Genomic DNA, 20,336 nt, shown 5'->3' on the forward strand with positions numbered 1-20,336 from the left:
AAAAAAGGTTATTTAATCTTCCCCACTACCCCTGTGAAGGAGATACTTTTATCTCTGTTTTACCTCGGGGGAAACAGTCAAACAGTTGGGGGAGGTTGAGATGTTGACCCAAGATGGTACGAGTAGTATCTAGTGGAACCAGGATTCACACCCAGGCCGATCAGCTTCAGAGCTTCCCTGACAAATGTTATCATTTGTTTACTTTTAAAAAGTGTAAAATCTATAGAATAACTGAAAGAATGGTGCAGCGAATACCTGTGTACCCTTCACCCACGTTCATCCTCCTGCTTCCTCTTCCTCTCCCCTGTCTCTCTCCATACACATACACCCTCTTCCTCTCTCTTTCTTTTGCCAGATCATCTGAAAGAAGGTGGTTGATCACAGCACAGCTAATAGTTCTCTCTGAAACTTTGTGGAACAGGTGTCCTCTCCTGCACCTGGGAAGACATGAGCACGCCTGAGAAAATTCAGTGTTAGTCAGATTACATCACTGGATATGCACTCCATGCGTAATTCCCTCGGTGTTGTATTTTTTTTTTTTTTTTCCAGGCAGGATCCACACAGCATTCATGCATTGCATTTGGCTTTGTGTCTCTTTAGTGTCCCCCAGCCCAGCTCCCCATAGCTCTCCATGACATCGAACCCTCTGAGGGGCCCTGGTCAGTTGTCCTAGAGAACACACAGATAGATTTGGCTGATGCATTCCTTGGGGTTGGATTTACCTCCCACCTCCAGCTGGGACTCCACGCAGGTGATGTGTGCTTCCCACCACGTCAAACGGGAGACACATCGGTCAGCTCTTCCGGCTGTTGGTGACAGATGGCTCCACTGTGAAGCCTTACCTCTTCTCTGTAACTGATAAGTCATCCGTGGAGTGGTGCTTTGGGTTTTGGGAACACAGATGCTCCTCGACTTACGATGGGCTGCATCCCAATAAACCCATCACAAGTTGAAAATACTGTGAGTTGGCTAACACAGTGAAACCCCATCTCTACTAAAAGTACAAAAAATTAGCCGGGCGTGGTAGCGGGCACCTGTAGTCCCAGCTACTCGGGAGGCTGAGGCAGGAGAATGGTGTGAATCCGGGTGGCGGAGCTTGCAGTGAACCAAGATCGCGCCACTGCACTCCAGCCTGGGCGACAGAGTGAGACTCTGTCTCGGAAAAAAAAAAAAAAATACTGTGAGTTGAAAATGCGTTAAATACCCATAATCTACCAAGTATCATAGCTCAGCCCAGCTGACCTTAAATATGCTCAGAAGACTTGCGTTTGCCTACAGTTGGGCAATATCATCTAACATGAAACTATTTTATAATAAAGTGTTGAATATCTCGTGGAAGATATTATTGGATACTGTACTGAAAGTGAAAAACAGAATGGTTATATTGTTGCTGAAATATGGTTTTTACTGAACATGTGTTGCTCTTGCAGCACCATGAAGTCAAAAAATCTTAAGCGGAATCATTGTAAGTCGGAGACTATCCTGTTTCCCGATGACCTTTTACTCAATGGATTTGATCCGGATCCACTGGGATCCACTGTTGATCCCCGATCCTCGCCTGAATCACTTATTACACTGGGGGTTACAGTGTGATGATTTTCTAATTCTGCCCTTCTGTCTACACTTAGTATACACGCAGATTCTTCTGCAGAGAAGAGCCTTCCCTTTTCTTCCTCCTACTTTTCCTCTTCCTCCTCCTCCTCTTTCCTTTCATTTCCCTCTCATCACTAGGGAATCAGATATTTTTGAAATTTAGTGTGTTACCATCTGTTACAATCATTCTTTTTGAAGTTGCAAAATTGTCCTGCTGTGGTCGGTGGGATCCCCTTGAAGTTGGCTTCTGTTTCCTTTCGACCTGACATCACTGAGCTTCGAGCACTGTAGAAAGAGAACTCCCAAAATGCCTCCTGTCCGGGCAGGCGGGGCCAGGGCTGCACGCTGTGCTGTCGGGCTGTCGTCCTGTGGCCCAGCTGCTAGCTGCTGCCAGGCTGTGGGGTATCAGGTGCCTATCTCCAGACCTTCGGAAATGGAAAGTCAGCTTCGTGACTCATCGGAAGGATAAATCGCTTTCCTTTTCCTTTTGTCTGCATGCCAGAGAGCTGAGTTTGGTTTTTGTGGCATTCATACTCCCTTGCCTGTGCTGGAAGGAAATGGCTTCCTCAGGGAAAGAGACGATGGTGGTTAAAAACACATCCTCCAGGTGGTCGGTGAAGAGGTATCAAATGAGCTTTCAGAGAGAGGGGCTTCTTTGTGACACTGCAATAATTATGTCAGACAAGCGATTACAGTATATAGTGTTTCAGAACTTCCAAACATAGTAAGTAATTAAAATTGAGATGTATTTTCAAACGTGCTATTGAGATTGGGATCTCGTTTTGGCAAGGTGTATTTTTTGTGAGGTGCCAGAGGTCCAGTTAACCCAAGAAGTTATTCCACCCCACACTGGCTCACCTTGCCGCAGAGGCTCTTGAAATGACTGCCTTCTGCCCCCTTTCCTCCTGTCTCCTCCAGGCGATGGATTTAGAAGTTCCGGTGCTGGCCAGGAACATCCCCGGGAATGCTGCCGTGGTGAAGCATGAAGTCACAGGGCTACTGTTTTCCAATCCTCAGGTAAAGAAAAGTTCTTTCCCTCCATTCACTCGCCTCGTCTGAATAGTTTTCCTGTGTTTAATGGAGAGAGTCTTTCTGTTAGCGCTCAGTATTCCTGTCCTAGCCGGAGCCCTGCAGAGAGCGTGCTATCTTCTGTTATCACCTGGGCAGCTGCCTGGGTGTGCCTCTAGCAGAAGCCTAGGAAACAGGAGCATTGAGTTCCATTCTTGATTCTGTTGCCAAGTTGCTGTACAGAGCTGGGAAAGATACGTCACCTCTGAGATGTCTGGATTTCTGATTTCTGAAATGGGTAGTCTCAGGTACAACCTTGTATTTATGGAACATCTGCTGGCTTTCAGAGGACGAGCGCTTATGTGATCACTTTTCATTCCTTGAAACAAATGCACAAACTATGATGAACACGTGTGTACATCAGGAAATAGAAGAAAGGGCCATGTACCTGTCCCTTGGTTTAGCTGGTTATCCGGTGACTTCTGGGGTACACACGTGTGCCATCACCTCCCAGGAGCATGGAAAGGTATTGCCCAGTGTAGGGGGCCACAGATGGTTCTGGGGATTCATCCTCCAGGGTTTGCCTGCATCCGACACCCAGAGTGCCTCCTGCAGAGAGTGACCCTGGCCGAGTCTCCAAGCCCCACTTTGCCTTCCGGATAAGTGAAGCTTATCGTAACACCTGCCTCTTAGAGTTGTGACATGCGCTGAATGCGTTGATGGCAGAGCTTTAGCGGTGCGCACGACACATGCCCAGAGCTCACTAAACACCAGTGTTATCAAAAGGGAAGGTGTTGGCTGGGCGCAGTGGTGCACTGGCTCACACCTGTAATCCCAGCACTTTGGGAGGCTGAGGTGGGAGGATCATTTGAGGTCACGAGTTTGAGACCAGCCTGGGCAACATGGTGAAACCCTGTCTCTACTAAAAAGATTAAAAAAAAAAAAAATGCTGGGCGTGGTGCATGCCTGTAATTCCAGCTACTCGGAGGCTGAGGCAGGATAATCACTTGAACCCAGGAGAGGGAGGTTACAGTGGACCAAGATTGTGCCACTGCACTGTGTCTGGGCAACAGAGTGAGACTCTGTCTCAAAAAAAAAAAAAAAAAAAAAAAAAAAAAAAAAAAGGTTTTATCTCTTTTTCCCTCTTAAAAAAAAAAATTTTTTTTTTTTTTTTTTTTTTTTTTTGAGACAGGGTCTCACTGTGCAGCCCAGACACAGTGCAGTGGTGTGATCATGCCTTACTACAGCCTTGACCTTCCGGGCTCAAGCGATCCTCCCACCTCAGCCTCCTAAGTAGCTAGGACTACAGACATGCGCCACCACACCTGGCTAATTTTGTTTATTTTTTGTAGAGACAGGATCTCGCCTTTTTGCCCAGGCTGGTCTCAAACTTCTGGCCTCAAGCGACCCACCTGCTTGGCCTCCTGAAGTACTGGGATTATAGGCATGAGCACCACTTTCAGCGAAAATTAGCTTCTTAAAAAAATATTAGCTTCTACTACTAACCGTCTTTATTAAAGCACATATGCTCTTCCAAAATCCAGAAAGCTATGCTTCAAAACTGAAAACTCAAATACTTGAATATTCAGTTTTTAAGATTTCCTGCAGCAGATGTTTAATTCAAGTTCACTTTCCCTTTCTGTAGTGTGATGACGTGTCATGCTTTTCACTGCCTGCTTCTCACAGAGTTGTAAACAAATTCCAGCACAAACAACATGAAAGCTTCATGGGGCGGTGGGGGGTGGGGGGTGGTGGGGGGTGGTGGGGGATGGTGGGGGGTGGGGGGTGGCAGGGGGGTGGGGATAGAGATTGCAAGCCGTGAGGTATCAGCAAGTCGTGAATGAATGCACTGACCATGCCGGGAAGGGGAAGGAAATAGCAAAGGTGGGACCCAGGCATTTGTCTGTTATTGTCTACAAAAGGCGTAGGTAGCACTGAAGGCTTCTCTTTTGATAGTAATATCTAAAAGCCCAAATAATATCTGGATAGGAAGAGTTTTCAGTAGTTACTTGTTGATTCTCCAAACAAAGGCTTATTGCTTTTTACCATACTCTATATCTCTCAAAATCAACTCCAGCCAAGCTTCAGGTCAACGAATATTATTAATCTCCACTCTGGCAAAGTGTTCTGGATTTTTTTTTTTTTTTTCCGTCTCCCAAAAGGCAACGTCTATTTACTTTATAGCTCAATTTCAAAGGACCAAAGAAAGCACTCCAACTTTATCGGTGAACGTCTGAATAGCAATCCCTTGTAAGTGGATATATTAGGCTGAACAGGAGAATGAAAGCAGTTTGGCTCTTCCTATTTCACACAACCTCTTGTGAGATATTGCATTTAATGTTTGCAAATCACTATCGTGCCTCCGATGTATTCAGGTCATTTCTGCTAGTTACCGGCTTCCTGTGAGCCATCAGACACAACTCTGCAGCACTCAGGGAGTCTAGTTGCAGACTTATTTTGATTCCAGCACTTTCATGTTCATTTCACAAAAGACGTTAAAAAAAATCAAACTCTTCTGGTTTTATGTTGGGGGAGGCTGTGATTCTTAGCACATGTTGAAAGAGTGCGCTAGACATGGATGTCGCACCTGGTTTAGTTTGGTTTTCTTTACAGTCTCCTTCCAGTTTTACCTAGCACGGGGTAGGAGCTGTTGCTTTAAAAACAATATGCATTTTAAATAAGTCAGGGACTATGGTTCTATGAATCTGGACTAAGAAACTCAGATGAAAGGAACCACTAGTGGGTTGCCAGTGTTGGCAAGATTAATGTTAAATATGAGGCCGGGCACGGTGGCTCACGCCTGTAATCCCGGTACTTTAGGAGGCTGAGGTGGGTGGATTGCCAGAGGTTAGGAGTTCGAGACAAGCCTGGCAAACATGGCAAAACCCTGTCTCTACTAAAAATATGAAAATTAGCCAGGTGTGGTAGCGGGTGCCTGTAACCCTGGCTACTCGGGAGGCTGAGGCAGGAGAATCACTTGAACCTAGGAGGTGGAGGTTGCAGTGAGCCAAGATTGTGCCGAGATTGCACCAATGCACTCCAGCCTGGGTGACAGAGCTGGGTATCTCAAAAATAAATAAATAAATAAATAAATAAATATTTCCATATGCTTTGGAACCTGCATTCCATTTTTTAAGAAGGAATGTCCATGTCAGAGCGGCAGCCTTAGTTATGTACGCATATGGAGTATATTTTACCATGCTTGCTATTCAAATCACTGTTAAATGTGCAGTTAGTCATTCTGCATTCACTTTTATTTTCTAATTGAGAATGTAAAGAAACCTGGTGTAAAAAGATGAAGTTCAACATGTTAGACTGTACGTTTAATACCCCAGTTAACTATTTTTCAAAACAGAAAACTGATTTTACATACAGTAAAGGATGTGGGTGACTGTTAACGGGCATTCCTTATTCTTTTCATTTTGTGAATCTTTTATAAAATGGTATTAGTCAGGGTTCCCCAGAGAAACAGAACCAGTAGGAGATATATATAAATATGTGAGGAGATTTCTTATAGCAATTGGCTGACATGATTATGGAAGCCAGAAAGTTCCATTATCTGTTGTCTGCAAGCTGGAGGTGCAGGAAAGCCAGTGGTGCAATTCAGTACAAGGCTAAAGCACCCAAGAATCAGGGGTGTGAATTCAAAAGAAGGAGGTCAGCATATGGAAGAGACACCTGCACCTCTGTGTTTATCAAAGCACCATTCACAATAGCCAAGGTATGGAATCAACCTAAGTGTCCATCAGCAGATGAATGTATGAGGAAAATGGTACATATACCCAGTGGAGTCCTATTCAGCCATAAAAAAGAAGGGGCTATGTCACTTATGGCAACATGGCTGGAACTGGAAGAAATTATAGTAAGTGGAATAAGACAGGCAAAGAAAGATGAATTATCGTACATTCTTGGAGTCTGAAAGGCTGAGACTCAGGAGCTCAGATGTCTCCATGCAGAAGGAGATGGATGTCCCAGCTCAAGAAGCAGGAAGATTTCCCTTCCTCCTCCTTTTTGTTCTATTTGGATTGGATGGTGCTGGCCTGCATTGCTGAGGGTGCAGCTTCCCTCTTCAGTTCACAGATTCAAATGCTAATCTCTTCCTGAAACAGCCTCACACACACACCCAGAAATAAGGCGCCACCAGCCATCTGGACATCCCTCAGCCCAGGCACACTGACACATAAAATTAACCATCATGAAAACTAAACCAACAAAAGGAAAAGAAATGTGACCTTTTTTTTGGAAACCATAACACACGTTCTGTGGGTCAGGCAGTTTTTTTGGTAACCAGGACTCTGTCCCCCTCCAACCTTGCTGACACTTGTGTCCTACGGTGGCCTTGTGTGTGTGCCCCTGTCCCCCTCCTCCCTTCCCAGCGCTTGTGTCCTATGGTGGCCCCGTGTGTATGCGCTCCAGTGAGGGGTCACACACGTCATGCCTTCGAGGGTGGAGTGAGCTGCCTTGTATGGTGGGATCGGGGCAGTCACACGTTCTCCTAGCTGTCTGTTGCAGACCTGCAGGGCTAGCTCTGGGTCCAGACACAATGTCCAGAGTCTTTGAATGAATATTCACATCTCGTGTAAGAAGGAACAGGACGAAGACACCGGCAATGGTTATAGCAGAGCCTCAATTAGCCTGGGCAGCAGCAGTGAGGTCTTTGGGGAAAGACGTGCTGACAAACAGATGTGGGCAAGGAACGAGTGGAGGGAGTTGAACACAGCGTGGCCTGTGCCGTGCAGGAGGTTCAAGCTTAGGTGTCTGGAGGGCACACAGGTATGCAGGAGGTGAAGTGGCCTGGTCAGGTGCAACCCTAGGGACCCTCGGGTCAGACATGCAGCCCTTGCTGCTGTTGAAGAGCGGCTGAAAGTCTGATTCTTATGTGGGTATTACCAATTTATAAATGTAGACAACTCAGTCAAATTCTAAAATGATTCCTTTTTTTTTTTTTTTTTTTTTTTTGAGATGGAGTCTCTCTCCTTCCAGCCCAGGCTGGAGTGCGGTGGTGTGATCTCGGCTCCCTGCAACCTTGGCCTCCCGGGGTGCAAGCGATTATTCTATCTCAGCCTCACGAGTAGCTGGGACAACAGGTGTGCTCCACCATGCCCGCTAAGTTTTGTATTTTTAGTAAAGACAGGGTTTTACCATATTGGCCAGGCTGGTCTTGAACCCCTGATCTCATGACCTGCCCGCCTTGGCCTCCCAGAGTGCTGGGATTACAGGTGTGAGCCACTGTACCCAGCCAAAATAATTCTTTTAAACATGATAGGGACCTAGTTACACATTTGTGGGGAGATTGACTGCCAGCCTGTGAGCTCTGCTCTGGATCAGGGATACCCCTTTTCCACTGACAAATGAGAAATGTAACTCAGCCAGAGTGCACTGTGCACACCAACGACAGTGGGTTACCCGAGGAGGACACAGCAAGGGTGACGTCTGGTCCCAGGGTCAGGGCTGCCTCTGGCCATCACTGTCCTCTTCACTCCAGACAGAAGAGGTGTCAGCTGTCGCAGGAGGGCCTGCTGTGGGTTCGGCAGTGGAACGGGGTTGAGTCCAGAGTCGTACGGACCAGAAAATAGGAAGGACTTGATGTGATAAAACAATAATGGGACGCCGGGCGCAGTGGCTCACACCTGTAATCCCAGCACTTTGGGAGGCCGAGGCGGGTGGATCACTTGAGGTCAGGAGTTTGAGACTAGCCTGAGCAACATGGTGAAACCCCGTCTCCACTAAAATGCAAGAATTAGCTGGGCGTGGTGGCGGGTGCCTGTAATCCCAGCTACTCAGGAGGCTGAGGCAGGAGAATCGCTTGAGCCTGGGGGGTGGAGGTTGCAGTGAGCCGAGATCGCACCATTGCACTCCAGCCTGGGTGAGAGTGAGACTCCATCTCAAAACAAAAGCAAAAAGGTGTTTTTCTCTCTCTCTATGTGAAAATTAACGTGTGTTGGCTCCTATCATGCACAGGCACGTTAGGCAGAGAGCTTTTGTGGAGTTCTTATGATATTCCCAGCACTGAGCTAGGTCCTGGAGGTGAAGAAATGAAACAGAAAGGGTGCAAGTCCTCAGGAATGCACAGTCGGCTGTGGGTGGTGTGCAGATGGCAGAGCATAGCATCAGGTAGCGTGCCCTCTGCATTGTCGGCCCATCATGAGTGACACCTGTCTTAGTCTGTTCCGGCTGTGGTAACAGAACACCATAGACTGGGGACTTAGGCAACAAACATTTATCTCTCACAGTCCTGGAGGCTGCAATCCAAGATGGGCACCTGATAGGCAGCTGTCTTCTCCCTGTGTCCTCACATGGTGGAAGGGCTGAGACAGTTCTCTGGGGTCCCTTTTATAAGGACACTAATCTCGGCCAGTTGTGCTGGCTCTTGCCTGTAATCCCAGCACTTTGGGAGGCCAGATTGCTTGAGCCCAGGAGTTTGGGGCCAGCCTGGCCACCATGGAGAAACCCTGTCTCTACAAAAAAAGTAAAATATTATCTGGGGGTGGTGGCAGACGCCTGTAATCCCAACAACTCGAGAGGCTGAGATGGGAGGATCACTTGAGCCTAAGAAGTGGAGGTTACAGGAGAGCCATGATGGCGTGGCTGTCCTCTAGCCTGGGTGACAGAGTGAGACCCTGTCTCAAAACAGTACGTTAGACACCAATCTTTCCATCCTCATGACCCAGTCACCTCCCAAGACCTCACCTTCTGCCGTCCCCTTGGGGGTGAGCAGTTCAGCATGTGAATTTGCAGAGACACAAACATTCACCCCACAATATGACCCCTTGTCAAATGTTCACCCTGTGATGGACATGGTTCCCGCTGCTTTACATGAATGGACTCCACGAACTCTCACAATGATGCCATGATGCCAACACCTTCATAATCACCGTTGGACTGGTGGGGGAACTGAGGCCTGGAGAAGCCCAGTTAACTAGTTTGTAAGTGTCAGAGCCAGACGTGGAGCCTTGTGACCCTGGCATGTTGTGTTATTAGTGTGAAGAGATTGCTAGGGATGTTGAGCTGGGCCTCAAAGAACAAGATTCCCTAGGCAGGGAAAGGCATTCACAGTAGCGGACGCCACCTGGGCAAAAGTTTAGGGGTGTGAGAATGCAATGCATTGGAAGAGTTAGGCGTAGTGCAGTGTGGGAGGTGTTAGGGAAGGAATGGCCTAGGTGAAAGGGAACTCAGATGTAAGGAGCATGGGGCATAGGGGAGTGTGGTGAGCAGAGTTCTGAGATGCCCTGTGGCCTCTGCCTCCTGGTGTTTGGCTGTTGTGGTAGGTTATATGGCAAGAGGGATTTTGCAGATGTGATTAAGGTAACTAATCAGTTGACTTTGAATCAATCGAAGATATGAACTGTGTGGGCCTGATCTCATCATCAGAGCCTTTTGAATTTAGATCTAGAGGCCAAGGACAGAAGAATTCAGAGAGACTGGGACCTGTGGAGGGAGCCACATGGCAAGGAACTTTGGGCAGCCTCTAGGAGCTGGGGGCGACCCCTGATTGACAGCCAGTGGGAGAAAGATGGCCTGGGTCCTACAACCACAGAAACTGAATTCTGCCGACAACTTTGTGAGCTTCAAGGAAGACTCTAAGCTCCAGACAGGAGCCCAGCCCAGCCCACACCTTGATCTCAGGCTCATGGGACACTGAGCTGAAAAGTCAGCTCTGCCATGTCTGTGCCTGAATTTTGACCTGCAGAAACCATGAGACAATACATGGGTGTCATTTTAAGTCCCAAGTTTGTGGCTATTTGTTATGCAGCAATAGAAGACTAGTCCCAGAGGCGGGCGCAGTGGCTCACGCCTGTAATCCCAGCATTTTGGGAGGCTCAGGCAAGCACATTGCTTGAGCTCAGGAGTTCAAGAACAGCCTGGGCAACATGGCAAAGTTCTGTCTCTGCTAGAAAGAAAAAAAGAAAGAGAGAGAGAGAGAAATAAATTGGCCAGATGTGGTGGCTCGTGCCTGTAGTCCCAGCTACTGGGGAGGCTGAGGTGGGAGGATCGCTTTAACCTGGGTGATGGAAGTTGCTGTGAGCCTAGATCTTGCCACTGCACTCCAGCCTGGGTAACAGAGCAAAACCCTGTCTCAGAAATAAAGAGAAAGAGAACTAGCTCTAGGAAGAAGGCAGGGGAAGAGTTTTCAGTGGTGCCAATGCAGCTGGCTGCGGAGGAGGAAAGAATGTGTTCACAGTGGCGGAGATGGGACCTCCAGAAAGAGGACTGTTTCAGGTAATTAATGCATCACATTTGAGATGATGGAAGATCGTTCAAGGGGATTCATAGGGTCTTGTTGGAGAAAACCTTATGTTTGTTTCCCCTGCAACCACTGCGTCTTTCTCCATCCAATGAGGGGCTGGGAGTAGGAGTCCCTGATGCAATTGGAGAGGAGGAGACAGCAGAGTGCTCCTGGGAGCCAGGACTGAGCTGAGAGGGCGTGCAGACCAGCCAGCACCCCTGCCTGAAACGCCCCAGGGGTGGCCGGCTGCACTTGGAAGAAAGGCCAGACTTTTTCTGATGGCCACCAAGCTGTCCCTGAGCTAACCGCTGCCTACCACTCTGCCTTTGCTGCTCTGCGGCCACGTGGGCATCTCTGCTCCTCCCTCACGGGTAACTTGAGTCCGCAGCCTCTTTTCACCACCCTTCCCCATCTTATTTTCTTGTTTCCGTCCTGGCTTGCTCCCCACACCCTCCTCCCCAAACCCCTCAGACTGTTAGATCCAGGAGAGCAATTTCTCCAACTGTAAAATGGGGAAGCGAGGCCTCACCTGGGGGTTTTGTGCTCTTCCGCACGCAGCCCCAACACCCGGGCAGCGCCTGGCACTGAATGTGTGTTGACAGGTGAGTGCTAAGCGCAGGGTCCTGGGGTGGGGGTAGCAGCTGTTGGCGCAAAGATGATGGGAATCTGGAGGGAAGTTTGCCTTAGGGAGCTTATGTGGACAGCCTACCAAACTGAATAAAAAACCATTTAAAAAAAATGATGATTAAGCATATTCAACCCCGGTAGGAACAGAATAATCTCTATTTTTATATACCTCACCCCTGGAAAACTTCAATTTAAGCAAAGCTTTCCAGACCTACTAAAGATTGATTTTTCATTACCACCACAATCCTGTTATTTCTCCTTTTAAGAAGTAGAAAAGTGTTGAGCTATTTTCCTAGATATTTTATTGCTCTGTTTTATGGCTTCAAAATTAAAATCCATTTGACATTTAATAGAAACTGTGAATCTATACACTCTCCCAGGGCCAGACTTTTAAAGTGTAGCTCAAACCTATTTTGCTGGGAGGTTCTGTTTGAATGGTGCACAGAAAAACGTAAGTTCTGGAATAATGACAATGAGCAGAGCTAGCATTTGTCCAGTGGGTATTCTGGGCCGGGCTCTGGCTGTAGTGTTCTATGTGACTGGCATTTCCACTAAAGATAGCTTATTTTTCTTCAAACACTAATGGCTTTAATAGTCAGTCAACAGTTTAACGTTTGGGAAATGTGAGGCCCTAGGGAAAACATCAGCCTCCAAACTTTTATTCAGGCAGGGCTGGGCTGAGATCTCAAGTTTCGCACTTGGGAGCTGAGTGATCCTGGACGCTTCTCCTGTCCTCTGCTCAGTGCTTCTTCGGGAGAGTGGAGATAATGACCTCTTTTTGGGGAATAGCTGAGGGAGGGCACATGCACCATTGCCTCTCTCTTCCCCTGGGACAAAAACGGAGAATAGTCCACCGCATTCACGGCTTGCGGTGCTGCGCACTAGGGGGAGCCGTGGAGTATGGAAAGCACTTATATTTAATTGAGGGGACCAGCCCACAGCAGGATTCCGCCCAGTGCAGGGCACTGCGAACCCAGGGAGTAATTCCTATCTCACTCTCACTTACAGTCACGTTCTACTTATGGATTTGGGGAGGCGACTGGCCAACATTACGTAAAATATCAGTTCTCTCTTATTTTTAAAAAATGTTTTAACGTAACGTCTATAATTCTTGGAAATTAAACGCATCCAGAATGTGTAAGCACCAGCCAGTGACAGCACACAGTAGGTCCTCAGCATGAAATCCGAGATGGAGACCCTGCTGCGTTGACTGGATTTCCAGTTAAGCCTAGAGGAAGCGTGGGGCAAAGCGTGTGTGAACTAAATTGGAGGTTAATGCAAAACTTACGTGGATTTGGAAGTAGTGTGACCTGATTGCTTATTGTGCGATATTGGGAAGCATCTGAGAGTGGAATAATAATAATACAAGCACACCAGGCTGGGCACAGTGGCTCACGACTGTCATCCCAGCACTTTGGGAGGCCAAGGCAGGTGGATCACTTGAGGTCAGGAGTTCGAGGCCAACATGGCAAAACCCTGTCTCTACTAAAAATACAACAAATTAGCTGAGCAGGGTGGCAGGTGCCTGTAATCCTAGCTACTCAGGAGGCTGAGGCATGAGAATCACTTGAACCCAGAGGGTGGAGGTTGTAGTGAGCCAAGATCATGCCACTGCACTCCTGCCTGGGTGACAGTTCGAGACATCATCTCAAATAATAATAATAATAATAATAATAATAATACTAGGACAACAGATGTAAACCTCACTGGAGCAGCGTAGGGACAGCCTGTGTGGGGGCTGTGATTGGGTGCCCAGGCTGGTGTATTGTTAGGGACACAGATTCTCCAGTGAGCTAGAGACGGTGGGTCCCTTGCCTCGGGCCAGTTGGGAGGGTTGAGGAGCTGGGTGAGAACTGGGTCTGACTGCAGAGCCTGAGCTCAGGCTGGGAGCACAAATGGCCCTGCTCTCCCTTCCCTGCTGCTGCCCTGGCACCTCCTCCTCACTGTGCCTCCCCTTTCCTGCTGTGCCTCCCTTTTTCTCTCCCTCTCCCTCTGTCTCATCATCTCCTTGTCTGTCTCTGTCTCTGTTTCTGTAGCCTTCCTCCCCTTCAGTCTCTGTTTCTGTCTCGTTGTCTGTTCCTCTGTCTCTGTTTCTACCTCTATCTCAGTCTCTAGCTCTCTCTCTTGCTCTGTGTCTCTCTGTCTCTCTTCCTGTCTCCCTCCCTCCCCTTCTCTCCTGTTTTCCACCTGTTTTCTAAAGTTGTTCTCACCCTGATTCTGTCTGTGTTCGTGGCAGAAGGGACCATTTCTGAGCCCCACCCTGGGTGTAGATGCCCCTGGATGCAGCATGAGGTGGGAAGGAAAGCCCCTGGCTGACTGCGCAGCCCCTGCGGCAGGTATGCACCGAGCTGGGTGTGCACCAAGCTGAGCGTGCACAGAGCTGCGGCGCAGCGAGCAGGACCAGGACGCGGGTGAGCCACGAGGTGGGGCTCACTGCTCAGACACGGATGCTGGGCTGTCACCAAGGTGCGGAGGCCCTCGGGGCTCCTCCTGGCCGCCTCACTCCTGACCAAGCAGGGAGCATCCTGCTTGCATCGCGTCTGGAATTCTCTGAAAATACAGAGAGAGAGAAGAGCTTCCTTCCCTCTGTGAGCTCAGTCCCCACTTCTGAGAACAGGAGGAGGCATCTCTGCGTCATCCTGACACTTGCTTTCCGCCATCTCCTGGGCCTTCGCGTGGGTGCACCTGTTGCTGTGCAAAGCCTGCTGGGCACCTGCCAGGAGTGTGAGCCCGCAGGCTCCAGCTGGGAACTGTGAATAGTTGAGGGGCCAGGCATGGAGAGACCCTCCCCTCCCCCTGCCTCTGCCTCTGCCTGTGTGCGCTTCCTGGAGGCCTCCTGGTGATCTGTGTCAGCACTGACAAATGCAGTCCCTGGTAGGCGGCGTGCTTGCCTCGCATCAAAACAACACTGCTGTAGGAATCAACTCCGAAGGCCGTTTCTGGGGTATCCTGGAATTCAGAAGGAGGAGGATGGTGACTTGTTGGCACTGGTAGAAGCCGGGCCAGGGTCCTGTGGAGGACCCCCATGGGCTGCAGCCTTAGGGATAACGCCGCAGGGGGACGCCTGCCTGGAGCCTCAGCCCCTGCTTGTTGCAGGTGCGTGCACAAGCGGTCGGGCACACCGTCCTGGGTCCGGGGCTCCCAAGCCCGCCGCGCTCTCTTCCCTGAGCCCTGCTTCCCATCTGTCCCACTTCTCCTGAGCTCTGTCTCCAAAGGCAGCTGGACCCCATCTGCACTGCACTCCCGACCGAGGCGCTGTGGGCTCCTGCCCGGGCTGTTCCAGCAGCCACCTCCTTCCAGCCCGCCCACTCCCTCCCCGCAGCCACAGGCACCAAGTGAAAGTCCGCTTCTATCCCGCAGCTGAGGGCCCTCTGGTGACTTCCCCATTGGACCTAGAAGAAAATGCCACTTCTTCCCCGGCTTCTGAGGCCTTGCACGGCCCGCGCCGCCCCCTTGTCGTTCCAGGCTTCTCTGTCCACTACCTGAGTTCTGCTCACCCTCGGTCTCTAACCGAGCTGCGCCCGCCGCGGGCGCCTCCTCAATTGTTTCTTGGTTGAAATCACCCTGAAAGGACTTTTCTTGGCCACCCAGTGTTACTGGGGTTCCCACTTGGGTTTCCTCTGTCCCTGCACGTGTGTCTGAATACACTGCACTCTTCGCCATCTATAAACCCCAGTCCCCAGCCTGGAAGCTTCCCGAGGGCAGCAATCAGGCATGTTTACTGATCAGCTCTCCTCGCAGGGACCCTGGTGTGGACTGGATGCTCAGTGAGTCCTGGAAGGGATGACTATGCCCCAGCGTACGAGGGGCAACCCTTCCAGAGGGCATGGTTCGCTATTTTCGTCTGATAGTGAGCGATGCAGCACGCCACACAGTTGTACTTAACGGCTCTCTTTACTTTTTCTTTTCGAAGTCGCAGATGACAGCAGTCATCCCGCCCAATCATTGGCACCTGTCAGATTTTATCCCCATGCCTAGCAAGTAGTCTCTGACAGTTTCATGCCAATCACAGGTACTGGTGCTGAGTGCCACGCGGCAAAACGACAGGACTGCCTTCTCCTGCCTGGGTGCTTAGATCCCATGTAAATCCCTTTGGCTCAGAAATTGTCTTTCTTTTGCCCTCCCTTCCTCTCTCCCTCCCTTTTTCCTTCCTTCATCTCCCTCCTTTCTTCTTCCCTCCTTTTCTTCATCTGTTCTTTGCTCCCATTTTCTTTGATTTCTCTCCCTCCTTCCTTCCTTTCTCCCTTCCTCCCTCCTGACTTCCTTCTTCCCCTCCTCCTCCCTCCCTCCCTCTCAACTTCCCTCCCTCCGTAACTCTCTCCTTCCCTCTCTCCTTCTCTCCCTGCCTCTTTCTCCCTCCCTCCCTATCTACCTCCTTCCCTTCCTCCCTTGCCTCCTCCCTCCATTTCTCCCTCCCTTCTTCCCTCCTTTCCTCTCTCCCTCCCTCCCTAATTCCCTCCCTTCCTCCCTTCTTTACTCCCTTTCTCCCTCCATCCCGCCCTCTGTCCCTTCCTCTCTCCCTTTCTCCCTCTCTCTCTTCCTCCCTTCCTTTCTCCCTCCCTTCTTCTCTCCCTCCCTCCCCTCCTCTCTCCCTTCCTGTGCGCCACTGCCCTCATCATTCCTCATTAGTGAGCTCAACTTTCCTTTGAGTTTTGCCAGGAGAATCCGTTGTTTGCACTTTATACAGGAGCATGGTCTCTGGTGTTCCCTGAATCTCTGTAGTGTCGCTACCACGTGTCTGAATGCGCAAGCTGTCCCTTGGGGACCTTGGACTGCAGTGGAACTGGGCTGCATTCGGAGCAAAGCCATGAGATGACCAGCATGCCAACAGGAAGTGGCAGCCGCTCTAATGGACCCCATCACCTCAGGAGGGCAGCATTGGGAGACCTTATTTCTTGCTCTCCTGGAGGCCAGAGCTGGTTGTTTGGTCTGTGACCACTGCCTGTGTGGTCACTCAGAGCCCTGGCTCCTTCCGTGACCTGGCTGCAGCTCCGTGTGTATGTAGCTGCTGGGGAGAGAGAAGACAGGGTCCACCATGGGAGGTATGTGTGACCTGGGCTGGAGGGAGCACATGCCCCTCTCCGCTCATGCTCCCTTGGCTGCAACCTGGTCACATCACGCCCGCTGCGAGGGAGGCTGGGAATTGTGGCCTGGGAAGAACGGGGGAGCAACCGTATGACTGGGTGCTCCTCCTTTCATCCCCAAAGACTGAGGCTAATGTGTTCTGGGAGAAAAAAAGACAGAAAACAAGGAAGATGGCTAGCATCTATTGAGTGCTTGCTCTACAGATACAAATGTTATGCGTGGATTATCTTGTTTAACCTGCACAATGACAAATGAGCTCTTACCAGCCCCATTTGCTAGACGAGCAAACCAGGCACAGAGGAGTTAACTTCCTCAAGGCCCAGAACCTGGTAAAAGGTGCCGCTGAGGTTCATACTGTGCTTTTCAGCTTTGTTAAGGTTGATTGACAAATTTAAAGATTGTCGACATGTATGGTATACCACTTAGTGTTTTGCTATGTGCGTCAATTGTGCAATGATTAAATCGAGCTAATTAACATTTCCATCCCCACACATACTTTTTTGTTGTAATGAGAATATTTAAGATCCACTCACTTAGCCACTTTCAAGTACACTAGAGTCACCAGGCTGCCCCATAGGTTTTCAGAATGTGACCCTCCTAACTGAAACTTTGGAACCATTGACCAGTATCTCCTTGTTTCCTCTCCTGCAGCCCCCCAGCCGCTGGTAACCACCCTCCCACTCTGTTTCTATGAGGTTGATTTTTTAAGAATCTGCCTATAGGTAAAATTATTAAGTATTTGTCTTTTCTGGTTTTTGGGTTTTTTTTGAGACGGAGTCTCAAAATTGGCTGGAGTGCAGTTGTACAATCTCGGCTCACTGCAACCTCTGCCTCCTGGGTTCAAGCGATTCTCCTGCCTCCGCCTCTCCAGTAGCTAGGATTACAGGCTCGCGCCACCACACCTGGATAATTTTTGTATTTTTAGTAGAGATGGGGTTTCACTGTGTTGGCCAGGCTGGCTGGTCTTGAACTCCTGACCTCGCAATCCACCCGCCTCGGCCTCCCAAAGTACCAGGATTACAGGCGTGAGCCACTGTGCCTGGCCCATCTTTCTGTGTTTTTTAAATGTAGGTTTTAATTTTTGTGGGTCCATAGTAGGTATATGTATTTTGGAGGTTCATATTTTGACAGACATGCAGTGCATAATAATGGCGTCGGGGTATGTCTTTCTGTGTTCTTAACCATTATACTACTGTCTGTATTAGGATAAGTGGAATCTGATCTTTTTAATTTAAAGTAAGTTTTATGTTATATGAACACTTTATAGAAAAATTGAAAATGTACAAATTAAAAATACCCATAACTTACAATTTGGAGACAGCCTCCTATTTTCCCAGCATGTTCTCGTTAGGACTTATGCAGGCGTGATGTATCCTTTCTGCGAAAGGCCCCTCTGCTCAGGGAGTTCTGCAGCCTCTCGGTTGCCTGGCATGTGCCAGAAGCTATGCGGGCTCAGCTGTCGCCACTGTCAGGCAGAGAAATGCATGGCGAGTCCATCCTGGTTCTTGGTCTCTTAAGGGTGGTGAGGCAGTAAAATTCTCCTTTCCCTTCTGGCATCTGCACACCAGAGGCTGACTGTGCTGGTCAAAGGAGAGCTGTTATTTGAGAAGGGAAAACAGTGCAAGTCCTAGATAAATAACAGCAGGGTGACTGACCACTAGAGAACCTGTGTTTTATTCTTGCTATTCCCGGGGCTCCACAGCTCCTGAAATGCATGATGCAGGGTTAGTGTGGCCTGAGGGCATTGCTCTGGCGGAGGTAGGAGGGAGCAAGAGTGCTTGCCCTCTGTAAACTGAGTGGGTCCATGGATGTGCGTGTAATCAAGGACTCCGGCCATCAGCAGGTACCTGCTAGTATAAATGGACAGAGCTGGCGGGTGGGCCCCAATTGCAGGTTTGTGAGCCATGGTAGTATCACCCAGGTGTGCTGCTCAGGAGCCCTCGCAAGAATTCAGTGTGGCCTGAGCATCCCCCAAAACCCCCACCCCTCGCCCAACTCTGCCATTGCTTTCCTTCCTTCCTTCCTTCCTTCCTTCCTTCCTTCCTTCCTTCCTTCNCTGCCTGCCTTCCTTCCTTCCTTCCTTCCTTCCTTCCTTCCTTCCTTCCTTCCTTCCCAGAGTCTCACTGTGTCACCCAGGCTGGAGTCCAGTGGCACGATCTTGGTTCATTGTAACCTCTGCCTCCTGGGTTCAAGCAGTTCTCCTGCCTCAGCCTCCCCAGTAGCTGGGATTACAGGCATGTGCCACCACACCTGGCTAACTTTTTTTTTTTTTTTTTTTTTTTGTATTTTTGATAGAGATGGGGTTTCACTGTGTTGGCCAGGCTGGTCTCAAACTCCTGACCTCAAGTGACCTGCCCACCTCGGCCTCCCACAGTGTTGGGATGACAAGCGTGAGCCACCACCCCAGCCTGCTTGTGTTTCTTTCCTCTCCCCCAGGCATAACCAGAATGAATGGCAGATTTACTGCCACACTTTAATGGGCTGATCTTTCCCTCCAGCTTCCTCCTGCTGTAACCCACTAAGCCATCACACGAGCCCAGGAGAAAGTCTCCCGGGCCCCCTCTTCCCTCCCTTCCCTGCCTCTCACCTTCTTCTTTCCTTCAAGATGCCCATCTTCTCCCCACCAACCCCTAAAGCACACCAGAGCAGCAGAAGCACCTTTCAGCCAGCCAGTTGTGTGTTGAAATGGCTAGTGTTCTGCTCAGCCCATCATCTGGAAAGTGAGCGAATGAGAAGCACAGAAAATATTCCTGAGGTAGTTTTTTTAGCTTCATCGGTGGCTCCCAGGTTTCCCCTGTCTGTGTGTGTGGTGGGGGAGGAGGGGTGCGGAGGGTGGTGCTCGGAGGGGGACGGTCTGGGTCTAGATGCCTTTTCTGCCACTCAGTGATGTGGCCACTCAGTGATGTTAACCTCAGGCAGATTCCTGGGTGACCTGGGCTCCCATCTCTTGATCTGTGTGTGGAGGGGGAGAGGGCACATAGGAATAGTCCAAATTCCTAGTTCCTTTTCTGCAATTTCAGAATCCAAAAAGCGCTTCGAAAACATGTGCTTGAAAAACCTGCGATTGGGGCCCACCTGCCAGCTCTGTACATTTTTACTAGCAGGTACCTGACTGATGGCCGGAGTCCTTGTTCACACCGACATCTACGGACCTACCTGGCTTAGAGAGGACGAGGGCTCTTGCTCCCTCCTACCTCAGCCACAGCAATGCCTTTGAGCTACACTAACCCTGCACCATGTATTTCATGAGCCACAGAGCCCTGGGAATGGCAGGAATAAAATACAAGTTCCCCCGTGTCAATGACCTTGCTGTTAGTTACCCAGGTCTATGCACTGTTTTCCCTCCTCAAATAACAGCTGTCCTTTGACCAGCACAATCGACCTCTGGTGTGCAAATGCCATAAGGGAAAGAAGAGTTTTACTGTCTCACCACCCATAAGACCACTCTTTTTAGTGAGTTTGATGCCATAACTCCTTTCTGAATTGATGTGAAGTTACCTAGGGCTTTGTTTGTCCTGAGTCACAGGACTATTCATACATTTTGGTTAAGAAACATGGATCTGTTGTTGACGGGCATGGCCTTAGACCTTGCTGGAGATGATACATAATAGAAGGCTATAGCAGCCGAATTACTAAAATCCCCCAGTTCCTGAATTCTGAAGCCTCATTCCGTGTATGTGGTTGGCTGCTGTTAATTTCTGGCTGGATCCCGAACTCCACTGGAGGTTCTTGGCCAGAGGCTGGCTCTCTCTTCACTAAAGAAGTGTTGAAGAAAGAAGCATTTGCCCCTCATTGA

The 20,336-nt window shown here is 49.5% G+C and overlaps 1 protein-coding gene across 2 annotated transcripts in view; it reads left to right on the forward strand.

Annotated features, from left to right (window-relative positions):
* The window catches only part of GLT1D1 (glycosyltransferase 1 domain containing 1), a 122,915-nt gene that overhangs the window by 93,001 nt on the left and 9,578 nt on the right, over positions 1-20,336 (forward strand). For both annotated transcript variants that reach the window (XM_025402326.1, XM_025402324.1), the window contains one exon: positions 2,512-2,610. In XM_025402326.1, the coding sequence (XP_025258111.1) occupies positions 2,512-2,610 (99 nt within the window). The remainder of the gene's footprint in view (positions 1-2,511; positions 2,611-20,336) is intronic.

This window comes from Theropithecus gelada, chromosome 11 (genome assembly GCF_003255815.1).
Source record: "Theropithecus gelada isolate Dixy chromosome 11, Tgel_1.0, whole genome shotgun sequence".
Taxonomy (NCBI): Eukaryota; Metazoa; Chordata; class Mammalia; order Primates; family Cercopithecidae; genus Theropithecus; species Theropithecus gelada.